Source organism: Doryrhamphus excisus, linkage group LG13 (assembly GCF_037039965.1).
Source record: "Doryrhamphus excisus strain RoL-2023G ecotype Guam linkage group LG13, RoL_Dexc_Guam_v1.1, whole genome shotgun sequence".
Lineage (NCBI taxonomy): Eukaryota > Metazoa > Chordata > Actinopteri > Syngnathiformes > Syngnathidae > Doryrhamphus > Doryrhamphus excisus.
Window position 1 is genome coordinate 19648802 of NC_136369.1, and position 24822 is coordinate 19673623.

At 40.7% G+C, this 24822-nt stretch overlaps 4 protein-coding genes across 7 annotated transcripts in view; 2 read left to right on the plus strand and 2 right to left on the minus strand.

The window, feature by feature from the left end:
- Positions 1-4765, plus strand: part of garre1 (granule associated Rac and RHOG effector 1) — a 39216-nt gene extending 34451 nt beyond the window's left edge. Inside the window, exons 14-15 of one of the 3 annotated variants that reach the window (XR_013629684.1) lie at positions 666-1183; positions 1272-1824. Coding sequence is in view for 2 of the 3 variants with exons in the window: in XM_058088843.2 (XP_057944826.2) it covers positions 666-1064 (399 nt within the window). In the remaining variant the exon portion in view is untranslated. Of the gene's footprint in view, positions 1-665; positions 1825-4098 lie in introns of those variants that run through there. The other 2 variants (XM_058088843.2, XM_058088842.2) reach the window with 2 other exon arrangements.
- Positions 4766-6549: 1784 nt separating this feature from the next.
- ss18l2 (ss18, like 2) lies at positions 6550-7689 on the minus strand. The gene is made up of 4 exons (XM_058089236.2): positions 7531-7689; positions 7277-7353; positions 7052-7149; positions 6550-6973 (listed from the first exon to the last, which is right to left on the minus strand). Exons 1-4 carry the CDS (start codon positions 7597-7599, stop codon positions 6969-6971), a joined length of 249 nt encoding a protein of 82 aa, XP_057945219.2. The 5' UTR covers positions 7600-7689; the 3' UTR covers positions 6550-6968.
- A 926-nt stretch (positions 7690-8615) lies between these two features.
- Positions 8616-14193, minus strand: lsm14ab (LSM14A mRNA processing body assembly factor b). Its single transcript, XM_058088359.2, has 10 exons — positions 13775-14193; positions 13074-13237; positions 12484-12640; positions 12025-12216; positions 11874-11954; positions 11361-11540; positions 11124-11274; positions 10155-10178; positions 9830-10070; positions 8616-9756 (listed from the first exon to the last, which is right to left on the minus strand). The coding sequence occupies exons 1-10, from the start codon at positions 13896-13898 to the stop codon at positions 9733-9735; spliced, it is 1338 nt and encodes a 445-aa protein (XP_057944342.2). The 5' UTR covers positions 13899-14193; the 3' UTR covers positions 8616-9732.
- A 381-nt stretch (positions 14194-14574) lies between these two features.
- LOC131139092 (transcription initiation factor TFIID subunit 4) overlaps positions 14575-24822 on the plus strand; it is a 113966-nt gene continuing 103718 nt past the window's right edge. The window contains exons 1-3 of one of the 2 annotated variants that reach the window (XM_058088356.2): positions 14575-15894; positions 18045-18223; positions 22801-22962. In XM_058088356.2, coding sequence (XP_057944339.2) covers positions 14598-15894; positions 18045-18223; positions 22801-22962 — 1638 coding nt within the window. In that variant the 5' untranslated portion in view covers positions 14575-14597. The remainder of the gene's footprint in view (positions 15895-18044; positions 18224-22800; positions 22963-24822) is intronic. The other variant, XM_058088358.2, reaches the window with a different exon arrangement.

A 24822-nucleotide genomic window follows, 5' to 3' on the forward strand; every position in this document is an offset into this window, starting at 1 on the left:
AATTCTCATAAGACTTTTTTTTCTCATGGAAAAACACTACTAGTCTTAAAAAAATAATAATAATAATAATAATTATAAAAATAAAAATACACTGTTATTCTTGGAAATGCTTGAAGAAATATGACTTAATTCTAGTAATTCAAAATTGTAATTATAAAAATATTTTATTTATAACTTATTTTATTTAGAAATAGTTTTTTTTGAATATTCTGACATTTTTTACTTGGAAAAAGTACTACAACATTTAAACGTATTTTTTTCATTTATAAAAATATTTTATTTAGAACTTATTTTATTTACAAATATTTATAACTACGAGTAAATACTAGTAGTATAATTACTACTAGAACTTGTTTTTCCTATTTTCAGAATATTATGTTTTTTTTTTTGAATATTCTGACATTTTTTACTTGGAAAAAGTACAACATTTAAACATATATTTTTTTAATTTATAAAAATATTTTATTTATATCTTATTTTATTTATAAATATTTCTAGTAACTACTAATAGTATAATTACTACTAGAACTTGGTTTTCCTAGTTTTTTTACTTTTTTTTTTTTTACACAATATTTGTTTTTTTTATGTTTTTTAAAGATTTTTTCTTTTAAATGGACTTAACACATGTAATATGATTTCATTCATTTTTCCAAAATGCTCCGCAGGACAGCAAAACAAAAACATGGCCTCCCAAAGCGCCGTGGCAGCACTCGGCCCACAGCAGCTTGACGGCGGCGGCGGCGGCGGCGGCGGCGGCGGCGGCGGCGGCAGCCAATCCCAGCTCTTCCTTGTACCAGATGAACCTCCTGCCGCCGTCGTCGCAGTGGAGCGACTCCATGCAGATGCTCCAGTCGCCCGTATGGTCGGCGGCCAGCGAGTGCTCGCCGGCGCCCGCTATCTCCTCGCCTTTCCCCTTCGCCCAGCAGCAGCAGACGCAAACGCAGCAGACGCAACAACAACAACAACAACAACAACAACAGCAGCAGCTGAAAGCCATGAACAAGGGCTTCAAGGCCTTCCCCTTAAAACACGAGCACAGGCCCTCCTTCCTGCACCAGTACTGACAAGTAAATACTCAACACACTCAAAGTATTTGTACACAACAGTACACACGACTATGAGGGCCACACTCACAACTCTAACAGTACTACCGCCACAATACAGTCGTAGTAAACAAGGCGTTTAAACTTGAAAAATACAACCTTTATTTTTCTCCAGAAAGATCATCTATTCTTGTAACATGACTTCTTCTACTGTACTTTTTATTTCAGTAATCAAATATTAGGACTTTATTCATGTAGTATACTATTTTTCAATAATCAAATATTAGGACTTTATTCATGTAGTATACTATTTTTCAATAATCAAATATTAGGACTTTATTCATGTAGTATACTATTTTTCCCAACAAAAAAAAGCCCACACAACCATGTTAATCAAATATTCAGACTTTTTTTCTTGAGAAAACATGACTTTGTTAATTAAATATTAAGTTTTTTTTCTTCGAAAAAAATCGAATTAAAAAAATTCCGATTTTTTTTTGTTGTTGTAATATCACGACATTTATTTTTTAAATGGAACGTTTCACCATTAAAACAAACAAAAGTAACACTTTATTATCAAAATATGACAGTTTTTTCCTTGGGGAAATAAAATGGCATGACTTTTTTCATAAAAGACTTCATTCCGGGGTATTTTTCTTGAATAAATACAAAAATAAATACAATAAATGAAGTTTTTGTACTACGACTTTTTCTGGAAAAGTTTTATTCTTGTAAATTCAAAATATACAAAAATATGACAACTTCAAATGAAGAAAATTGACAAATGAAAAATACAGTTTTTCATAAATGATATTTTTTTCAATAGCATTACAACTTTTTCTTGAAAAAAAAATTACATTTCTATATACAACTTTTACACAAACATACTGTACTGACATATTTATTCTCATCACGTTTTGTAATGAAATACCACAAGTTTGGTCGACTTTAGTCGCCTAGCGGTGCGACTTTATTCTTGTAATATGACCTATTTTTCTTGAAAGATGTCGTGCATGACATGCATTTTCTTAAAAAATATGTAACAATATTCTCACAATAGGATTTTTTCGTGACTGAAATCTGACTGCAAAATTTCGATTTAATTCTCGGAACATCGCTCTTGTAATATTCTGACTTTATTCTCACAGCTTTTGCGACTTTATTCTTGGAATATTTCTAAAGTACAAAATACAACCTTATTCTGGTGATATCTTGACGTATTTTTCTTGACAAAAGTAATCTTAGAATTAGAGTTACTTCGACTAGTAAAAAAAAAAAAAAGTTAACATTGACCGGATTATGCTTATGCTTTTTGCGTAAAATTTTTTGTAGTAAAGTAATATTAACAACTTTTTAAATAATTATTTTATTGTCATAGCGCTACACCTTTTTCTCTCTCCTAAATTTACGACTTTATTCTTGCAAATCCATGACTTTTTTTTTCTTGTAAATGTATGACTTTTTTGTCGTGAATGTAGAAAAAGCTCATGACTTTAATACTCTGTCCTAACAGCATTGCCTGAAACGGCTAGACGGGCAAAAGTGATATTATGACTTTTTTCTCGTAAATTTACGGCTTTATTCTTGCAAATTGATGATTTTTTTCCTCGTAAATGTACGACTTTTTTGTTGTAAATGTAAAAAAATCTCAACACTTTAATACTCTGTCCTAACAGCATTGCCTGAAACGGCTACATGGGCAAATGTAATACGACTACGACTTTTTTCTTGTAAATTTACGATTTTCTTGACGTTCTCGAATTCTCAAAACTGTTTTAATACTCTGTATTGCCTGAGACAGCGATATGACGTCTTACGTGATAATGGGCCATGGGCAAAGGGAAATGCGATTTTAGTTTATGCGTTTTTCTTGTAATTGTTAGAGAAAAAAAAGTTGTAAATTTACGACTTTATATTCATGAATGTACAACTTTATTCTCATAAATGTGTGTTTTTAGCATCGTAACTTTATGCTAGTAAATGTACAACTTTATTCTCTTAAATTTACGACTTTGCTCTCGAAATCAGATTTTTTTTTCAATACGTCCCAAATACGTCGGCGTACGAAAATGACTAACATTTTCCGACTTCCGAATTTGTGCCAATTTTATACTAGTACAAAAAAAAGTGTTCAGAGTTCTGGTATGTTATAGGGGGGTGGGGGGTGGTAACGTTCCGACAATGAAATGTTGAAACTATTTTGACAATTTCCCCCAGAAAAAAATTGTCATTTTAAAGACTTAATGTTATTTTTTTTCTCGTAAAACTACGAGAAAAAAAGTTCTACATTTACGACTTTATTTTCATAAATTTATGACTTTATTTTCATAAATGTACGACTTTATTCTCGTACATTTTTTTTACTTTATTCTCGCAAATGTATGTTTTTAGCGTCGTAAAGTGTCTTACTTTATTCTAGTAAATTTACGACTTTATTCTCATAAATTTACGACTTTGCTCTTGAATTCAGATTTTTTTTTTCAATATGTCCCAAATACGTCGGCATACGAAAATGACTTCCGAATTTGTGCCAATTTTATACTAGTAAAAAAAAAAAAGTGTTCAGAGTTTTGGTATGTTATGAGAGGGCGGGGGTAACGTTCCGACAATAAAATGATGAAACTATTTTGACAATTTCCCCCAGAAAAAAATTGTCATTTTAAAGATTTTATTTTGGTTTTTTTCTCGTAAATCTACGAGAAAAAAAGTTGTACATTTATGACTTTATTTTCATAAATGTACGACTTTATTCTCGTACAGTTTTTTTTTACTTTATTCTCGCAAATCCCCCAAGAAAAAAAAATTGTCATTTTAAAGATTTTATTTTGTTTTTTTTCTCGTAAATCTACGAGAAAAAAAGTTGTAAATTTATGACTTTATTTTCATAAATGTACGACTTTATTCTCGTACAGTTTTTTTTTTTACTTTATTCTCGCAAATCCCCCAAGAAAAAAAATTGTCATTTTAAAGATTTTATTTTGTTTTTATCGTAAACTTGACAAATCGACAAATAAGTTTCTATAACTTTAGAACTGTTTTTTTCCCGTTTTTTCAGTGTGGCCCTCCTACTCCTGTGTACCTACTCGCCCCCCCAACCCCCCAACCCCCGAGTCCCCATGCCATGATGACTAAACAGGCGGCGGCCATGGTGTTGGTTTCTCTGTCTGCGGCGGGCAGTGGCGCCCCCCTCAGGCAAGAGCTGGAGACCGCTTGAAACGACGTAACGTAACATAAGCTGTAACTGCCAAAATGTACGGCCATTGACGAAATACACACTTTTTACCACCAGGCTTTGAGCGGGCTCAGCACACGTTAATGGACACTACTACTACTACTATTACTACTACTACTACTACTACTACTATAAGTATAGTTTTTTTTTTCTCTTATCCAAGCAGCAACAAATGTGCCATGTTGGAATCGACCATAGCACTTCAGTCCTCGGGCGTCCTTTGCAACCAAAGCAGGAGATATGAAGTTAGCGCTTTGACACCAACTCTTCTTCTTCTTCTTCATCTTCTTCTTCTTCTTCGTCTTCACGTGTGTCGTCCTTTCTCTGGTCCAAGTATTGACAGTATTACTTATTTTTCTATTTACCACGACTGTATGTCCTCCTACAACAAGAGAGGGAGAGAATTTTTTTTTTTTTTTCAACTGTTATTTTCCCGCCGATGTGAAAAAAAGCGCATTTTGTCCTCCATCTTTACCAAAAAAAATAAGAAATAAAACACTTTTTTTTTTTTTTTGATTGCTTTCTATGGGCGCCGCTTATCGCCCGGAATGTTTTTGTTTTTTTTTTTGTTTAGTGGATGTTTGCCGATGCCAATGTTGCCTGTATTTATGATAATGACACCATGTTTTCAGAAAAAACTAACATACTTAAAATGTTTACAGTTTGCTGTATATACATATAAATATATATCTTTTTATAGTTAATAATCAAACATATATATGTATATGTATACATATAGATATATGTATGTATATATATATGGTTTGTTTGCTTTTTCTTTTCTCATTTTGGGGTTCTGTGTTCTCTCCCTAATATTCTGATTTTTTTTCTAAAGACATCCAATGACAAAACGTGTTAGCTTTTTCTCAGCCGTGTCAATTGGTTGACTTATTAGTGGCTCAAATGAAAATAAATGATAACATAGATGACGTGAAGGGGGGGGGGGGCTGGGGAGGGCTGCTTGGCTTATGTTGCTTCTTGTTCCTTTGAGCTGGCACCTTCAAAAAAAAAAAAGTCTCCCCAAGTGTACCAGCAATGCAAAAAAAGAATAAAAATAACTAGCAATTTGAAAATGTTTTCTCCTTTTTATGGCTCATTTTTTTCATGGCTGAATTTATTAGGCCTCGGTATTTAGGCACATCAAGTTGGAGTAGTTACTGAGGAACTTATGTACATGTACATTTTGAGAGTAGTTGCTGAGGAGCTAATGAGTAACTTAGTCACCAAGGAACTTAGGTACATACACTTAGAGTAGTTACCAAGGCACCTGTGACTAAGGCATGTGACTTTAGAGTAGTTATTGAGGAACTTATGTACATACATTTTGAGTAGTTACCGAGGAACTAGTGACTAAGGCATGTGACTTTAGAGTAGTTACTGAGCAACGTATGTACATACATTTTGAGTAGTTACAGAGGAACTAGTGACTAAGGCATGTGGCTTTAGAGTAGTTACTGAGGAACTAATGAGTAACTTAGTCACTAAGGAACTTAGGTAGGTACATTTAGAGTAGTTACCAAGGAACTAGTGACTAAGGCATGTGACTTTAGAGTAGTTTAGTTACCGAGGCATTTATGTACATACATTTTGAGTAGTTACCGAGGAACTAGTGACTAAGGCATGTGACTGGAGTAGTTGCTGAGGAACTAACAAGTAATTTAGTTACTGAGGAACTTAGGTACATACATTTAGAGTAGTTACCAAGGAACTAGTGACTAAGGCATGTGACTTTGGAGTAGTTACTGAGGAACGAAGGACGACTTGAAGTAGTGACTACGGCACATACATTCAGAGTACTTACTGAACTAATGATTAAGGCACATCTTGAGTAGTTACTGAGGAACTAATGACTAAAGCTCATACAGAGTAGTTACTGAGGAACTAAAGTACGTACATTTAGAGTAGTTTCTAAGGAACTAATCATTAGCTACCTATGGCACATACATATAGAGTAGTTACTGAGGAACTATGGCACATACATAGAGTAGTTACAGAGGAACCATCGTCAAAGGCACATACAGAGTAGTTACTGAGGAACTGGTGAGTAGTGGTTAGGTTTTTGTGTACCTTCTTGTAAAGTGTTCCAGACAACTTTTCTCTCAAAATCGCAGTTTTATTCTCAGAGTATTAAGATCACCTAATACTGTTGTGGCTTTACATTAAATAAAGTTTTTTTTAATAATAAAAAGAGACATCAAGACAGGATAAATGAATGAATGCAAGTATTTTCATTTGGATTTACAGGTGAACATATCAAGGAAACATAAGTTTTGTAACAATAGTTTATTTTTTTTTACAGAAAAACATTACAAATAAAATGTTATCACAGGAGTGAAAACCAGAATAAAGTTAGAGATTTTTTTTTATTACACCTGGACTTTTATCATATGAGAAAAAAATCATAGAAGAAAATATTTTTACAAGAATAAATATTACATAATACTACCAAAGACTTGTGACAGATGTGTGATTCTATGATATTCATGATTTTATAACTTAATACTTTTTTTTTACACTTTCATAAGATGAATAGTTATGACAAAACCAATTTTTCCTCATAATATTGAGCCAATACTCTCAATAAATTACAACAAAATAAATGAATGAATGTTCCAGGTTTCCGCATTTGGAGTGGTGGAAAATGAAGAACACAGCAATAAGCTTCCTTCGTCTGCGTCGATGCTGAGCTGTGATCACGCTGGTGACAAACAAGCACAACAAAAATGTTTATGATAAGAAAACACAGCAAAAAGAATGCAAAGTGTTGAGGACACACCTGTGGGCTGTGACGTGTTGCCTGATGTGCTGCCGGCGGGGCTGGCATCTGCGATGGTTGCCAGGTAGACTATATTACGGTGCAGGAACTGTTGGTACCTGTTTGGGGCAGGAAGAAGCAATATTGTTCCATTTCGGTCACCGACACCAACGACCGTAAAGTGATGGTTGCTAACTAGCACTAGCACTAGAAGCTAACAAGAAGATTGAGTTGTTAAGAACTTACTTGACACACTCCACAGCACGTCCCTTTTTCAAGTAGTCGGCAATGCATCTTATTAACTGGTCGTTTTCGTCTAAAAGCTACAAAAAAGCACAGAAACAGCAAAAACGGTAAGTTTTCCAGAAAGCCGTTGTCGCCTCGCCGCCATTGCTAGCATAACATGCTACTGATACCGTAAATACTATAACGAATAAATGTGGTTTCATTGCATAATAATTATAATTATTTCATTCAGATTCGTTGTTGTTGTGGCCTACCCTTTGTATGGTTTCTTGGTTGATTTTAGCCTCGCCGCGAAGCTTTTTAGGCACAAAAACAATCGACATCTTTCATTTCCTTGTTGAAGCTCTTCTACTGTTAAGGGAAACCAACGCAACATTCTAGCCAATCAGCTCACAGCGCCATCTAGCGCACCGGAAGAGAGTAGCAGCCAAAAACAATTACGTCATGCATCCTAGCTAAACAAACCTCCATATGCATTAGCTTTTTAAGATCGTGATTTTTTGTTTTTACGGATTTGGACTCCAGGTTTTTTGGACTCCAAACAACTTGGATTAACAGTTTGCTATAATTAATAATACTGAGTAAATTTTAAACATGTATACAGTACAGTACAAAACTCCATTTGGCTGGATTTCAAGGGGCGTCTTCCTTGTTGGTTTTCTGTCTTCGGGAACGGAACTGTATCTCCAACATGTACAAGTAGCGCCCTCTACCGGACAATAAAAAATAAACACCCTGGCTAAACAAACATGGAGGCAGAAATGTGGCGAAGGTAAGAGTTTTCCTTGTTTGCTTGTTGTTCTCAAAAGTATAGTAATGAAATTATAAGCTAACATTTTTCTTTTAATACTTTTTAGACTGTGAGTGGCAAGATTAATATTTTAAAATAATGTATTAGTAACTTTTAGCTATTTGGAAATAGAGTATGCCCATCTGCAGTGGATAGAAAATCCACATTTTTCCGTAAAGTGTCTTTTGAGTATTTTGAAAAGCGCTGTACAAATAAAATGTATATTATATTAATTATATTACTACAATTAATGTAATTATCTTGTAATAATACATTTTTGTATTTGTCCACCAGATGGCACTACTCTTTCCCATTCAAAGCATGCAGCAAAAGTGGGCCCTTTTTTACTGCTTGACAACTTTTTTTAAACATGAACATAATTATAGTTTAGTAAAAGACTTGACTCATTTAAAATGGTAAAGTATTAAAGTATAGTCTATGAACGAGGGATCTCTTCTTTTAAACCACAAATGTGGTTGAAAATCTCCTGTCCTTAATTACCTTGTCCAGTCACAACACTTTACAATAATAATAAAAAAAACACACAGATTTTATTACTCTTTTGAAGTCTTTATTGTTTTTATGTAAAAACTGAATTTTGCTGATAATTCCCAAGAAAACAACTCCAATTTCCAGAAGCTGGAGGTAACAAACTTTTAGGAAAAAAAACAACAATGTTGGTTCCTTGTCAATAACTCAATTGACTGGCCTGGCTAATCAGGCTATCATGCAGTGTCCGGCTTATCTGTGCAACATTTGACTTGAAACAGCACATTTACAAACAATGCCGTCCTAAGTTCTGCAGAACCACCCCCCCATTACCCCCCCCTCCCCTCCCTCCCTCCATTCAGCTCTGTTCTCACCTCATAGTGCTTCATTTTCAATACATTTGCCATAAGCTTACATTAAAGGGAGAACTGTAGAAAAATCCCTCCCGTTGAAGGCACTCCCTAAATATAAACACACCAAGAGCCCAAAAAGAAAGAAATAAGAGGAAATTCTGTGACATCTTGGGGTCACACAAAGGAGAAATAAAAACAAAAACCTTCACAGGAGCGCTTCACAGAATTTGGGGATCCTTCAGTAAACTTAACTGAGTGGGAAATGGCTGACGTGGTTAAGTACGAGAGACGAGACGTTTGACAGAATGCTAACTTTTTTTGGCAGGCTAACTACTAAAGCGTTCGTAGGAAAATAAGACGAGTCAACGGGAGGATGCGGGTCTTTGTCCTTTCAGCCAACACAAGCGGGAACGCCTTTAAAAAAAAAAAAAAAAAAAAAAAATCGCACAAAGTGGAAGAAGTGCACGTTCCTGCGTTCAAATTTGGTTTTTCCTTTGGACCGCCTCGACACGGCCTTTGCGGCATTCCACCCCCCAAAAAAAATGGCAGTAATAATAGAAAAAGGAGACAAAAAAATAAAGCTATCTAGCGCACGGTACAAACAGGTCGCTGCAAAGAGAACAACTTATTTTTTACACAGCAGTTAATGAATGAAACAACAAAAGACCAAAAAAGGGGGACGGGGGACAAGGGGAGCCGGTGAGAGGACGACCCTGCTGAGTGAGCGTCTTCTTCCGTCCCGGCAAATGTCGGACCGGAGAACATTTGTTGAAAGTGAGTATTTCCTTGTTGAAGAGCTACTATTGGTCTCCAAGTCTGGGAAGCTACGCTGCCACCTTGTTGTCCTTCTGGAAGACAAACCACAAATTCCCGTCAAGGTCAAAGTCTTCATCTTCACTCCCGCACGTCAAGGTCGTTTACCGAGTATTCATAGTCGGAGAAATCCCGGCCTCCTCGTCCTCCCCTGAATCCGCCCCTGAAGCCGGGCGGCGCTCCGCGAGGCGGCCCGAAGGAGCCTCGACTCGACGGCCGCCCCCGCCCACCTCGGGGCCCCATGAAGCCTCGGCCGCGGAAGCCCCCTCGGCCTCGGTTGTGCCTCATGGGGATGCCGAACGTCTCGGCGTTCATGCGTCTCTCCTCAGCCCAGGTCGGCCTCCGATCTCTTTGACATAAAACAAAAACATGCTTGGCTATGGAATGGAAATTCATGTAAAAAGACTCAAACAAGAATTTAAACGCGACTTACCTTGAAAATCCTTCGTTTGATCGACTGCAACACAACCAAAACAACAATGCATTAGTGTTTCAGACAACACGTTACTAAGTCATCCTCTTATGGGTCCTTCCTTTGCACCTTCCTGTCAATCATACCCAATCCCCCTCGATCCTACCTAACCAGGCACCGGGCGACTAAAGACGACGTGCTGGTTAGCTGAATAGACGCGATCATTCTAACATTTATGCTAACAAAAAAAAAAAAAAAAAAACAAAACAGCGGCACCTCCAAAGTTGAACACTCCATGAATGTGAGCAGAATGAACATTGGCTGTTTTTTTATAAAGGTGACAGTTTGACCCTGGAACAGATCATTTCTACTGTCCTACCTCGGGCCTTGGGGTTCAAACATCGCTCCCGCACGCTTAACTCGGGTTTTTCAAAAAATGAATTATTTTGTGGTTGAATATGGCCAAATATTAGTCAAATATTGGAACATTGGAAATTAAGCAGTTTGCATCATAAAAATACAAACAATGGGCATTTTATGTCGTGTGATATATGATATATGTATGTGTATGATAACCCAAGGTAACGAGTGTACAAGTTTAGAGGTTCCAGTGTATGCGTATGATAACCCAAGGTAACGAGTGTACAAGTTTAGAGGTTCCAGTGTATGTGTATGATAACCCAAGGTAACGAGTGTACAAGTTTAGAGGTTCCAGTGTATGTGTATGATAACCCAAGGTAACGAGTGTACAAGTTTAGAGGTTCCAGTGTATGTGTATGATAACCCAAGGTAACGAGTGTACAAGTTTAGAGGTTCCAGTGTATGCGTATGATAACCCAAGGTAACGAGTGTACAAGTTTAGAGGTTCCAGTGTATGCGTATGATAACCCAAGGTAACGAGTGTACAAGTTTAGAGGTTCCAGTGTATGCGTATGATAACCCAAGGTAACGAGTGTACAAGTTTAGAGGTTCCAGTGTATGTGTAAGTACTTGGAGTCGTTGCAGGACAAGTTGTCAAAGAAGGACTTGGTCTTATCGTAGTAGGCGTTGATCACGGCCTCCTCTTCCTCGGCAGCCGCTTCGCTCGCAGGATGCTCCTGTTCGGTTTCTTCCCCGTTCAGCGCCTTTTCAGCCTTGTCGTCTGCGGGTTATAAAAATAAAAAGTTTATTACCCCAAACTGTGAGCGAGTGTGTGTGTGTGTGTGTGTGTTTGTGTGTGCGCGGCACCTTTCAGCTTGAGTTTGGTCTGCAGCTCCTTGTCGATGTCGTCCTTGTGGAACTGAGCGTTGGCCGTCTCGAAATCAAAGTCCTCCTCGAACTTCATGAGCCCGTCCCTGCGCACATTCATTTTGCCTCGGCTGCGGTTTCCTCGTCCGCGCCCCCCGCGGCGGTTGGCCTGAATGCCAGCTGAGGGGAGGCAAAGGGCTGTCAATCACATGCTTGTGTGTGCGTGCGTGCGTGCTCGGAGAGTCATACTGTGCCTGACAAAAGTCTTGTTGCTTATCCAAATTGTAGAAATGACAAATAGCTTACACGAAAAGACAAAAGTCTCTAGGTTATGCTTCGGCACTTTATGTTGTGATGTTTTTGTAGCCATTTTGTGTTTTCAAACAAAAATATCATTTTTCCCAGACATTATTATTATCATTATGTACCACACACAAGTGGAGGACAGCTTAAGTAGGTGGTAACTAAGACGTCATGAATCTCCCCTCATAAGCCATGATGCAAACTACTCACCAGCTTGACGCCTGTTGGGATCCCGGTTTTCCATAGCATTTTGTTCATTATCCACTTGAGTCATTCTGGCCGCCTCGGGAGCTGAAAAAAAAAAGGACGTTAAAAGACGAGAATATTCACGCGTGTCAAACCTGAAGTTAACTCCACTCACCTTTTCTCTGCTCCAGGAGGTCAGGAGGCTTCTGGCTAACAGTCGAGGCTCCAGCGAGTCGGGGGGGTGCTGCCATCTGACTCCTTTGCCCGACCGGTGCGGGTGCCGCCAGGACAGCCGAGGCGGGGGCCTGCACCTTCTGCTCCAGGGTGGAACTCTTTGCAAGAGGGTCCAGCTGAGGACTGGCACGTCCTTCACAGCACGGACGACACAAATATAAAACATGTATACTAACAGCCAAGATGGAGTAACCACTCTAACAAGCGCTTTGAGTAATGATACTAAAGCGGGCACCCGTGAATGCAAGTGTTTAACATTTCTGGAGAGAATTCCAATTATAGACCTTCTTCACAGAAGGGTACCAGTGAAGGATTAAGGTTCTACACATTTTCACCATACATTTTATTGTAATCGAGTGTCCCGTTGCGGTGTTTTTATTACGTTATCATTTCTTCTTACCTCCGGCAGCCCCAAACTGCTGAGCTCCGAGGGGTGCGACGCCAAACTGTCCATACGTTTGGACTGGGGCCCTGAAGGGGGCATAGGAGGCAGCAGATGGGAATGATGAGGACGATGATGCTGCCGGTGCACTGCTGCTGGTGGTTCCAATGGACGACTAGGACAACAAAGACATTGGTATAGACATTACTTAGACATTGATTGCCAAAATTAGTTATTGTTAATCAATCACACTTGTGGCCTAAATCTAAAAGATGTATTTTGTCATATAGTGATCAAGTGGATTTGAGTCAAATGAGAACAGAATACCAGGCCTCTATTTTTAACAAGTAAATGAACAACCCTTGATTAAAATAATACACGCTGCAATGTAAAATGTATTTGGCATTACAGAAATTGTTTTGATGACATGCTGTACGTGTCATTTTAATATTTGAGTCCCCCCCTCAGTAAGTCAGCAGTCGTCAACTTAATTGCTCCCACCTGTGTCTCTTCTCTGATTCAACGCATGGATGCGATAGTTTCATAACATTTAGAAACTAATGCATATTAATGTCTACCATGATGTTGAACGAACATGTGGGACTTACTTGGACTATGGCCGGGTCCTGAGGGAGGCTGCTGGTCGCCTTGGGCGGCTCGCAAACGGTCAAGTCCTTAATGTCACTGCCTCGGAAGATGATGTACTCAAACACTTCATCCCGAGGTGGAATGGGCCGCTCGGTAGGTCTGTCTTCAGTACCAAAAGAGCGAACTGTTGGGGGGGGGGGGGGGGGGGGGGGGGTGGACAGGAGAGATTAGTTCCAATCGGTCACAGCAGAGTGACAGTCCAGCCCATCCTGTCAATGCACATTTTAGATGACATCACAAAGCTAAAAAAGTATATTTATAAAGGTAATTTCAGCTTTAATCTCTGTCTTGTCATAATTGTTGGTGGATATTAATATGTATTTACCACCTCACTTGTAGTTGTAAAAACAATAATTTGATAAATGCTTGCTTCAAATGTATATTATCATGGGATCCCTAAGCAAACTATCTTCGGTTGAAATGTATAAAAAGGTAGTTTTAGAGGGTCCATTAGTAAATAAGAAACTCTTACTTAACAGCACAAAGTTAGCTTCAACAACGTAAACAAAGGGCGCACATTAGCTTGATCGCCAATCGGCTAGCTTAGCGTTAGCCTGTAAGCTAGCTAGCTAACTACGACAAAACACGGTGTCATTGCCGACCAATGTTGCCCTGTAATTTTTTTTACTTATAAAACACATCGTTTGTTGACTTGGCCTACCTTTAGCAAGGGCTACTGTTGAGTTTTCAGTGTCAATTGTATACAAAATTCCTTCATAGCGAATCTCGGCCTTGGAGATGAGACTAATTTTGCTGCCGATGTACGGCGTTCCTCCTCCGCTCATTTTTTCTTCTCTTTAGTAAGCACCGGTTTGACCTGAAATGTTTTGTGTCAAAAATGGCGTCTGATATGTTAAGATTGGGCCAGTAATTCGAATGCAATCCCACTGGAGAAAGTTAAGAAGTGAGTTTCTGTTGTCCGTTCACAAATTGATTTCTACGACACGACATGGCCGTGTTGGTTATTTTCACCCGCCGCTAAGGATTGTGGGGGAAGAAGGCTGTGGCTTCGTAAGGTTCCACCCCCACTGCCTCTTCTTTTTTATTTCAACAATAAAGTTAAAACCTAATTACTTTTCAAACATTACATAATGCATCTGTGATATTATTCGCGAATAATGGGAAGAACTGATCTGTTTTGAGGAAATAAACGAGGAAGATTCAGTATGCTGCCATTTTGTTGTATCGCGATATTCCACGGGATCTCTACGCCCTGCCCCCATAACCTGCCATCACACATGTTCCCGTAGAAATATAACTCGCAGAACACTAACTTCTGCTCAATAAAACCTACACAATGTAATATGATTTCGCATGAAGATCAATATTATAAATAATGTAACACTTGAAAAGAATCGCAAGCCCGCCTCTCTGTAAAAAAATGTAAAATGACGTCAGACTCGTTCCCACAATGCCTGGTAACACGCATGCGCAGTGCGAAAGCAAAAAAAAAAAAAAAAAAAGACAGCAATCGGAGATCAGAGATGGCGGGCGCCTCCGACCCCCTGGAAGATATGCTCTTTTCCGAGGTGGACGAGAAGGCTGTGAGCGACCTGGTGGGATCGCTGGAGTCTCAACTCGCTGGCCAGAGCAACTCCGCGGTTAAAGCAGACGAAAGCCGAGGCGCTGGCTCGGTTGCCCCCGCTAACCATCACTTGGGAAAAACGCTAGCAGCTCCGCTGGGCTCCACAACAGTAGACCAACAACAACAAGGGCGCCGATATAAAGCCGATATGCACCAGGATTTTAACTCTAACGACGATAAAGCTGTCACATCTCCTTCCCTGGGTTGCGTCCCTTCCTCCGGTGAGCCCTCCATCGCTTCGGCTCCGGCTGCCAGCAACAGCGGCTCTCAATCACATGGAGCATCCATCACAACACTAACCGCGTCCGGCGGCGTGTCATCTTCCCCACCAGCCAGCATCAGCACCGCCGAAGCCGGGCTCCCTTCGAAAGCTTCCCCGGTCTCAGGCGAACCTGCTGCGGACGCCAATCCCGCAAAAAGACGACCAGCCACCCCGCGACGTTGCGCCTCTGTTCGGATTAAGAGTTTGAACGGTGCCGCTGTTGCCACCAGACGGAATAGCGAAGAATCCACTTCCTTGGACACCGGTACCCCCACACCGAACTGCACCCCACCGGTGAGCAGCCCCATCAGCACGTCAACGTTCAGCCTAGCGAACTCCAGCTTGGCTGCAGGCCAGTCGGCCATTGCCCTGGACCGGGGGACCCCAACCATCGCCTTGCAGCGACTCCCCAGTCACATCGTGGCCAGCATCGCCCAGAACGGAACTAGCGTGTCAGCCTTGACCCAGCAGGGCTCCCGGACCTCACCGGTCACCTCCCCGTCCTCGTCCTCATCGCCGCCTGCCCAGGAGAACCACAGCAAAGCTGACTCTGCGGGGGCTTCCGGCACAGACGAATGTCAGTCCAAAGTTGTCCCATCCGGCTCAGTCATAAACACTGTTTCCTCTGTTGCCATGGCAACGACACCTACAACAACCACAGCAACAAGTCAGCCTCTGACCACCACTACGACGACCACCGCCACCACCACCTCAGTGGCCACCGCCATGACAACAAGCTGCGTAGGCGGTCAAACCACATCGGTGACCACTACAATCAACACGGTCCGGCCCGCTGCTGCCTCGCCGACGGCGCCGGCTCAGACCCGGCCCGGACTGACGGCACCTCAGAGGCTGGTAGCGCCCCAACTTATTGTTAGACCGCCCCAGCAGCAGACCACCATCCAGCTTCCCCCCGGCTTCACCATCCCACCTGGTAAGCAGGGAGACACCCTCGACCAATAAGTCAAAACAATGATTGTCTCTTTAGAACGGTGGCCCCCAAAAACTGTTTGAGCCCCAAGACCGGCTTGTTTTTGTCAAACCACAGAGAGGTGTGCTCCAGACCTCATACTTAACGCTCTAGTCATGTGCCAAGAGCCAAAATGTCAAGCAGAAACATTGTACAAGACCCCACTAAATGAATACAGACTCATCATCGTCATCATCGCTAGTCTGGAGTTTGATGTTAGTCTGATGTGTTTGAGTGACAGGCGCAGCATGTTTTTGCTCTTGCTTTGTAGTTGTCTGCAGAGAGTGTCTTGTCTTGCGCAAGTCATTTGACAGAAATGGCGACATTGTGGGAAATTCAGGATATTTTCTGTAACTTTAATCCAAAATGACACAACAAGGAACTTCTCCCTGTACAACAATCCTTGATGTGTGAGCCTGGAGTTCAATTTCTAGAGGAAGTAATAAGAATGACAACAATGTCTTCAATGCCACCGTTTTATGTTCAGGATATTTTAGGTAACTTTAATCCAAAATGACATAACAAGGAACTTCTCTCGGCACAAGAATCCTTGATGAGTGAGGCTGGAGTTCAATTTCTAGAGGAAGTAATAAGAATGACAACAATGTCTTCAATGCCACCGTTTTATGTTCAGGATATTTTCTGTAACTTTAATCCAAAATGACAGAACAAGGAACTTCTCCTTGTACAACAATCCTTGATGTGTGAACCTGGAGTTTAATTTCTAGACGAAGTAATAAGAATGACAACAATGCCTTTAATGCCGCAGTTTTATGTTCAGGATATTTTCTGTAACTTTAATCCAAAATGACACAATAAGGAACTTCTCCCTGTACAACAATCCTTGATGTGTGAGCCTGAAGTTTAATTTCTAGAGGAAGTAATAAGAATGACAACAATGTCTTCAATGCCACAGTTTTATGTTCAGAATGTTTTCTGTAACTTTAATCCAAAATGACACAACAAGGAACTTCTCTCGGCACAACAATCCTTGATGAGTAAGGCTGGAGTTCAATTTCTAGAGGAAGTAATAAGAATGACAACAATGTCTTCAATGCCACCGTTTTATGTTCAGGATATTTTCTGTAACATTAATCCAAAATGACACAACAAGGAACTTCTCTCCGCACAACAATCCTTGATGAGTGAGGCTGGTGTTTGTTTTCTAGAGGAAAGAATGACAGCAACATCGTCAATGCATTAGTGGTAGGTTCAGGATAGTTCCTGTAACTTTAATCCAAAATGACGGCACAAGGAGCATCTCCCTGCACTGCACAACAACCCTGGATGTGTGAGGCTGGAGTTTGTTTTCTTGAGCAGAGAATGACAGGATAAGAATGTCAGCAATGTCTTCACCATCATGGTATGTTCAGGATAGTTCCTGTAACTGTAATCCAAAATGTCGGAACAAGGAACTTCTCCCTGTACAACAATCCTTGATGAGTCAGCCTGGAGTTTGTTTTCTAGAGGAGGGAATGACAGCAACGTCTTCAATGCAATAGTGGTATGTTCAGGGTAGTTCCTGTAACTTTAATCCAAAATGACAAAAGAGGGAACCTTTCCCGGTGCAACGATCCTTGATGTGTGAGTTTTGAGTTTGTTTTCTAGAGGAAAGAATGACAGCAATGTCACTGTGGTATGTTCAATATAGGTCCTGTAACTTTAATCCAAAATGACAGAACAAGGAACTTCTCCCTGTACAACAATCCTTGATGAGTGAGCCTGGAATTTGCTTTCTAGAGGAAGGACTGACAGAATAAGAATAACAGCAACGTCTTTAATGCAACAGTGGTATGTTCAGGATGGTTCCTGTCACTTTAATCCAAAATGACAGAACAAGGAACTTCTCCCTGTACAACAATCCTTGATGAGTGAGCCTGGAGTTTGTTTTCTAGAGGAAAGAATGAATGAGCGAATGAGAACGGCAGCAATGTCTTGAATGCCATTGTGGAAAGTTCTGGATAGTTCCCATGAACTTTAATCCAAAATGATGGAATAGCAAACTTTCAGGATTGTTCCAATTATCTTTTATTTTTATTGTTTGTTTTTGATTGTTTTTTGTCCCCCCCCCCCCACAATGTGTCCTGCTAATGAATGTCCCCATGCTTCCTCAGGCATGGTGTTGGTCCGGACTGAGCTGGGCCAGCTGGTGTTGGTTCCTCAGCAGGCCTTGGCTCAAGCTCAAGCCCAGGCTCAGGCCCAAGCCCAGGGTCAGGCCCAGGCCCAGAATAACATCTCGCCACGACCTGCCACCCCCACCACGGGGGCGTCCTTCAGGGTCACAACGCCACAGGTAATGGGAATCTTCATGGTAATCAGGAATACAATCTAACTCCTGTTTTAATCTCTTTGGGATGCTGCTCAACCTCATAGCCTCCCTTATTTATCATTGGACGTAATGGAAGTAGAAATGATCTGTTCCAGGGTCAAACTGTTGCCAGCATGAATAATTATCAACATAAATAACAACAGATGGTCACAAGAGATGGTCTTCAACAAGCGTTTCTGCAGTAGGTCTTTTGTCATTTGGAGGATCTTTGACTAGTCTTTTTAAAGTATAACAGCGGCGCGCTCCTGTTGTATCATGGCTCTTTGACTAGCCTTTTTTCAGCAGAGTCCTCCTGTCATAGAGGATCTTTGACTAGTGTTTTTGACATTGGTGCTTAAAAACAGCAGAACGCTGCTGTCATATATAGAGGATCTTTGACTAGCGTTTTTCCCATCGGTGCTTAAAAACAGCAGAACACTGCTGTCATATATAGAGGATCTTTGACTAGCGTTTTTGCCATAGGTGCTTAAAAACATGTCCTGTAATATAGAGGATCTTTGACTAGCGTTTTTGCCATAGGTGCTTAAAAACAGCAGAATGCTGCTTTCATATATAGAGGATCTTTGACTAGCATTTTTGCCATAGGTGCATAAAAACAGCAGAATGCTGCTGTCGTATATAGAGGATCTTTGACTAGCGTTTTTGCCATAGGTGCTTAAAAACAGCAGAATGCTGTTGTCATATATAGAGGATCTTTGATTAGCGTTTTTGCCATAGGTGCTTATAAACAACACGTCCTGTAATATAGAGGATCTTTGACTAGCGATTTTGCCATAGGTGCTTAAAAACAGCAGAATGCTGCAGTCATATATAGAGGATCTTTGACTAGCGTTTTTGATATAGGTGCATAAAAACAGCAGAACGCTGCTGTTGTATATAGAGGATTTTTGACTCGTATTCCTGCCATAGGTGCTTATAAACAGCACGTCCTGTCATATAGAGGATCTTTGACAAGTGTTTTTGCTGTATGCAATTAAAAACAAACTGCTGAGTGCTCCTGTAACGTAGAGGATCTTTGACAAGTAGGTGCTTAAAAACAGCTCAACTCACCCGTCACGTACAGGAGAATATTTTACTGGCATTTTTACAGCGTGCTCTTCAAAACAGTTCTTCAAAACAGTTCTTCAAAACAAAATATGACAGAAGTGCTCTGTCATATAGAGGATCTTTGACTAGTGTTTTTGCTGTCTGTGCTTAATAACAGAACCACGCCTGTCATATGGCTGGCATACATTCGGTTCTTCTTACTTTGCTCAATGTTGACTTGATTCTTGCTTGAGCCATATTGTACTGAGCAGCCAGGACGCTACTCTACCGCTGTGTCTCAAGTCTGGATTTTTGAGCGACTATTTTCCTTGAAAATCATTTGACTGGCATTTAGTCGGGAGCAGATATCCGCCACGCCCTAACAGTCCTACGTGGATCAGCGCCCGATTAAATGAATAATAATAATAATAATAATAATAATAAATAGATACCCACCTCTGCCTGAAGTCTGTCATTAAGCTTCATTAAGCTTATTTACTTCTTTGAAAATAAGTCCTTATCGGCTCCACAATTGAACAGATTCCTCGCCGATATTTCCTAACCACCCGGACTTTACCGCCAGATTCCCACAAAAGGGCGGGGCTTAATCCGGTGACCTTTTGTTAAATGAAATCAGGCTAATTAGACTGCATTTCATTATTATGATGACAAGTCTCTTCTGCAGCCTAATTGGGCCGTGACTAAGACTAGTGTAATTAGGGCAAATTAATGCTCGTTAATATTATTGCGTGTATTGGCCGTGATGAAAGGCTGAATTAACGTCACCGAGGCTGCCTAATGACTTTATAGGCTCTTCCAGTTAATCATCTACTGAATCATGCATGGGATTTTGCTTATTATCACCTGTGCATACATCACTCATGCAAAAAAAAAAAAAAAAAAAAGGAACGTACAGGCAGCTAATGCACTTGCCCAGCCTTCTGATGTTGACGTCTTTATGGCACATATTGTCCTTTTTAATGGAGCACATTAATAATAGCAATAATAATAATAATAACAGCAAGTGATCGCGCCGCATCGGAACGACACACGCAATTGGAGGCAATGAAAGGTGAAGACTCGTCTGTCGCTACAGACAAACCATAAAGTTGTAAGGGTTGGAAATAGTTTTTATATTACACGTTTTTATTGGGCTGCCGTTTCATTTTTACAGTCAATTATTTCTTTGTGGAAGACGATCATTTATCTAAGATAGTTTTTTTGTCACTGAAGACAAATGTTTACATTTCTAAAATGTATTTAAAGGGCCCTATAATCACAATTCCCACTTATTCGACTTTTGCATATGTTTAAAGGAGAACTGCACAAAAAAAAAAACAATTTTTTGGACCTTCATTCATAATCCTTATATGAAACTGACACATTTTCTGTGCAAAACGAGAGAAAATTGGTTAATATTAGCTAGCTAACAATGCACGTCATGGGAGGTATAATACATAATATAATACATTAATAATACATTATTTTATTAAACACAGACAATTATTTGAAACAAAAGAAATAAAGTTATAATATTATCAGAATCAGAAATTGTTTATTGCCTGGTATGATCAAACACATACTAGGAATTTATTTTGGTGAAGTAGGAGCAGACACATCTATTAAAAATTAAAATACAAAATATTCAGTATAACTAAATACATAAATACATAATATATATATATATATATATACACAGTCTGTTTTTTGTTTGTTATTCCGTAAGCACAGTCTGATTATTATTAGAGTCCAAACTGAAATATAATTAAATTATTAAATAATAATAATAAATAATAAAATATATTTTATATAAAAAATATATTATGTAAAAATTTATTTTAATAAAATAAATAAAATGCCAAAAAAAAGGCACAAATTGAATTTAACCCAAAAATAAAAGATAAAAGAAGAAATAAAATAGTAAAATAGATATTAAAATATTGTTATATTATTGTTATATTATGGGAATAAAGTCAAAATAATATGTGAATAAAGTCCTAATATTACAAAAAAGAACATTTACAAAGATTATATAAGGGGAAAGTTGAGATAATTGTCGAATTAAAAACAAAAGCTGAAATGTTATATACAGTATGACATAACATATGTGTTGCTTTACAAAATATAAAAGTTGCATACTTTAATTTAGTTGGCCGTCGTTGGAAAGGGTTTGGACGACCCTGATTTAAAGGATATAGTCAATGTCATTTACGTTTTTTGAAGTAAAAAAATAAAAACTATTTAAATTGAATCACAAGTCCTTTGTGTTTCAAATAAATGCAAGGACAACCATCCGTCACTAGAGGGCGACATTACACAGAACTTCCACACTCACTTGCTACAACATTAGGTACACTTGATACGCACAATACAAGATATGTATCAAAAATTAGACACTTTAAATATGATAATACTCACTTTTAATCCAGTTATGATAATAATGAGTTTAAAGCAGCAGAATTAGAAATGACACTTTTGTACAACTTATTGTGTTGTGTTTTTGAGACAAAATAACCTTTACCCATCCTATGTCAGGAAGCCCCCCCTCTGGCAACACCGGTGACACGGTAGCGGGTCGCCGTGTTGTTGCCCCCCCTCATCAGGAAAAGCAGGAGCGGGTCGGGAAATGAAAGGGAATGGTGTTTATTCCCAGAGCTCAACCTGCACTGTCGGGCCTGTCAGTCTTTACCGCAGACCCCCCCGAGGGGGGAGAAGGCATCCTGAGCTTCCTTCCTTCCATGCCTCCTCAATCATTCATCATCCCAACTGCTTGATTATTTAAAAAAAAAAAAAGCTAACGAGGCTTTGGTGCCAGCGTACGAGGAGAAGAAGCGGGGATATGGCGACAGCGTGGCGTAGCCGGCGGTGGGATGCACCCTGTGGCTTCGTGCACACGCGTGTCAACCCCCCCGCCCCATGCTCTCCTTGTCTCATACACCAACGTCCCCGAGCACTTCAGTACATTTTAGATCCTGTGAAACTTTTTACTCCCCCCTCCTCCTCCTCCCTCTTCTCCCTCCTGTTCCTCCGCAGTTGACTTTGTGTACATTAGCGGCGGCCATCATGGTTGTTTATGCTTAATGACGCAAAATATATTTGGTTTAATGGCAGCCATGTTTTTTTCAACCAATCTTTATTGAAATGTTTTGTATTGTATGCAAAAAATGTTACCTTCATGTGTGTTTTTTATCCTGCCAGGTCTCCCTGTCCTTTCTCTGTTGTATAGGGCAGCAGCAAATCATGCAGAGCGAGATTTCTCTTAATCGATGTTGCCGCGTCTGCTTGCTAGCTAGCTAGCTCGATGAAAGTCGGTGTCATTTGTGATGTTTTGCAAATCAATCAAGACCGTTCTGCCCGCCTTTGTGACCTTTGACCCTGTCCTGCCGCTCTCTCTGCTTAAGCTCACCTTTGACCCTCTTAAATTGTACTTCTACTGATATTATTATTATTCTTTGTTTTTGTTTTTTATTTATTCCCTCTCTCTCTCTCTCTTTCTCTTTCTCTGCTTGCCACAGTCTACAGTGACCTCTCAGACCACCCGGCAGTGCCCTTTGACCCCGGCTAAGGTGGCGCCGTCTCCCTCTCCCACTCCTTCCAGCCCTGCTCTTCAGACCTCCTCTTCTTCTTCTTCTTCCTCCTCCTCCTCCTCTTCTACATCCTGTCCCGCACTCCGCCCAGTGAGAGAACTCAATTTTTTTTCTTTGTAACATTTTATTGAAACCTGACTGGACACAGCAGGGGTCCACAATTGGGGGCCGGATTGGTATAGATGGAAATTGTGCACTGGCGCCGTCTTCCTGCCAGTGCCAGGTATGACAAAATCGTTAACTCTGGTTTGTAAAAAAAAAAAAAAAATTTTTTTTTTAAATGTACACTTTGGGATTCGAACCCCCATCCGCTAACCCACTGAGCTATTCTATAGATCACAGAAAATGGGCACCTCTGCTTCAGGGGTTGTTTTTTTACAGGCCACATAAAAGGCATTAACAGGCCGGATATGGCCCACGAGCCGCCTATTGAGGGCCCCTGGCAAAAGTGAGTACACCCCTCACATTTCAACAAGTACAGGTATTTCATGATATATTATCAAGGGACAATACATGGAAAGTAAACATGAGTATACTTCCGAGTAGTCAGCGTACAGCTTGGACAGCAATTGGAATTGGAATATGGGAAAGTCATGCTCCTCTTCCTTGCTCCTGCTTCGCAATGTCATGGTACATGTTGGAATTCATGTTTTCGCTCAATGAACCGCAGCTCCCCCAGAGCCGGCAGCACTCGTGCAGCCCTACCGCCATGCTCCGCTGTAGGCAAGCTCACCAATAGACTCTTAAAGGCTCCATGAAAGGAGGAGTGACTGTGCTCTGTTTCATAATGCATCCCATTGGCGGCAGCACTCGTGTAGCCCTACCACCATACTCTGCTGTAGCCACGCTTGCCAAAAGACTCTTAAATGCCCCATGAAAAGAGAGATGGCCATGCTCAATGAACCACAGCTCTCCCCGAGCCAACAGCACTCGTGCAGCCCTTCTGCCATACTCTGCTGTAGCCAAGCTTGCCAAAAGACTCTTAAAGGCACATGAAAAGAGAGATGGCCGTGCTCAATGAACCGCAGCTCTCTCCCAGAGCCGGCAGCACTCGAGCAGCCCTACCACAATGTTCTGCTGTGGGCAAGCTTGCCAAAAGACTCTGATCTGCTTCACAATGCATCCCTTCGGCGGCAGCACTCATGTAGCCCTCCCGCTATGCTTTGCTGTAGTCAAGCTTGCCAAAAGACTCTTAAAGGCCCCATGAAAAGAGAGGTGGCTGTGCTCAATGACCCGCAGCTCTCCCAGAGCCAACAGCACTCGTGCAGCCCTACCGCCATGCTATGCTGTTGGCAAGCTCACCAAAATACTCTTAAAGGCCCCATGAAAAGAGAGGTGGCCGTGCTCATTGAACCGCAGCTCTCCCACTGTCAGCAGCACTCGTGCAGCCCTCCCGCTATGCTCTGCTGTAGCCAAGCTTGCCAAAAGACTCTTAAAAGCCCCATGAAAAGAGAAGAGGCTGTGCTCAATGAACCACAGCTCTCCCAGAGCCGGCAGCATTCGTGCAGCCCTCCCGCTATGCTCTGCTGTAGCCAAGCTTGCCAAAAGACTCTTGAAGGCCCCACGAAAAGAGAAGAGGCTGTGCTCAATGAACCACATCTCTCGGGCAGCACTTGTGCAGCCCTACCACCATGCTATGCTATCACCAAAACATTCTTAAAGGGCCCATGAAAGGAGAAGTGACCGTGCTCTGCTTCACAATGCATGCCATTGGCGGCAGCACTCGTGCAGCCCTCCCGTCATGCTCCGCTTTAGGCAAGCTTGCCAAAAGACTCTTAAAGGAAATGTGAGGGGTGTACTCATTTTCGTGAGGTTTTTTTTGTGCCCCGTACTTGAGATGGTTGCGTTCGCCACGTAGTGCATTGTAGCGCCGTTCACACCTGGTCTTGGAGCTGCCTGATGTGATCACATGACGCGGATGCTGCGTCGGAGCCCAGTGTGAACACGGCC

Excerpts from the sequence above, each read along its gene's own strand:
- ss18l2 (XM_058089236.2), bottom strand. The coding sequence starts at position 7,599 with ATGTCGATTGTTTTTGTGCCTAAAAAGCTTCGCGGCGAGGCTAAAATC. Across the intron at positions 7,354-7,530 it reads ACCAAGAAACCATACAAAGG|CTTTTAGACGAAAACGACCA; the intron begins GTAGGCCACAAC and ends GCTTTTTTGTAG. Across the intron at positions 7,150-7,276 it reads CGTGCTGTGGAGTGTGTCAA|GTACCAACAGTTCCTGCACC; the intron begins GTAAGTTCTTAA and ends TGCCCCAAACAG.
- lsm14ab (XM_058088359.2), bottom strand. The coding sequence starts at position 13,898 with ATGAGCGGAGGAGGAACGCCGTACATCGGCAGCAAAATTAGTCTCATC. Across the intron at positions 11,955-12,024 it reads CCTCCTGGAGCAGAGAAAAG|CTCCCGAGGCGGCCAGAATG; the intron begins GTGAGTGGAGTT and ends TTTTTTTTTCAG. Across the intron at positions 10,071-10,154 it reads TCAAACGAAGGATTTTCAAG|AGATCGGAGGCCGACCTGGG; the intron begins GTAAGTCGCGTT and ends TTTATGTCAAAG.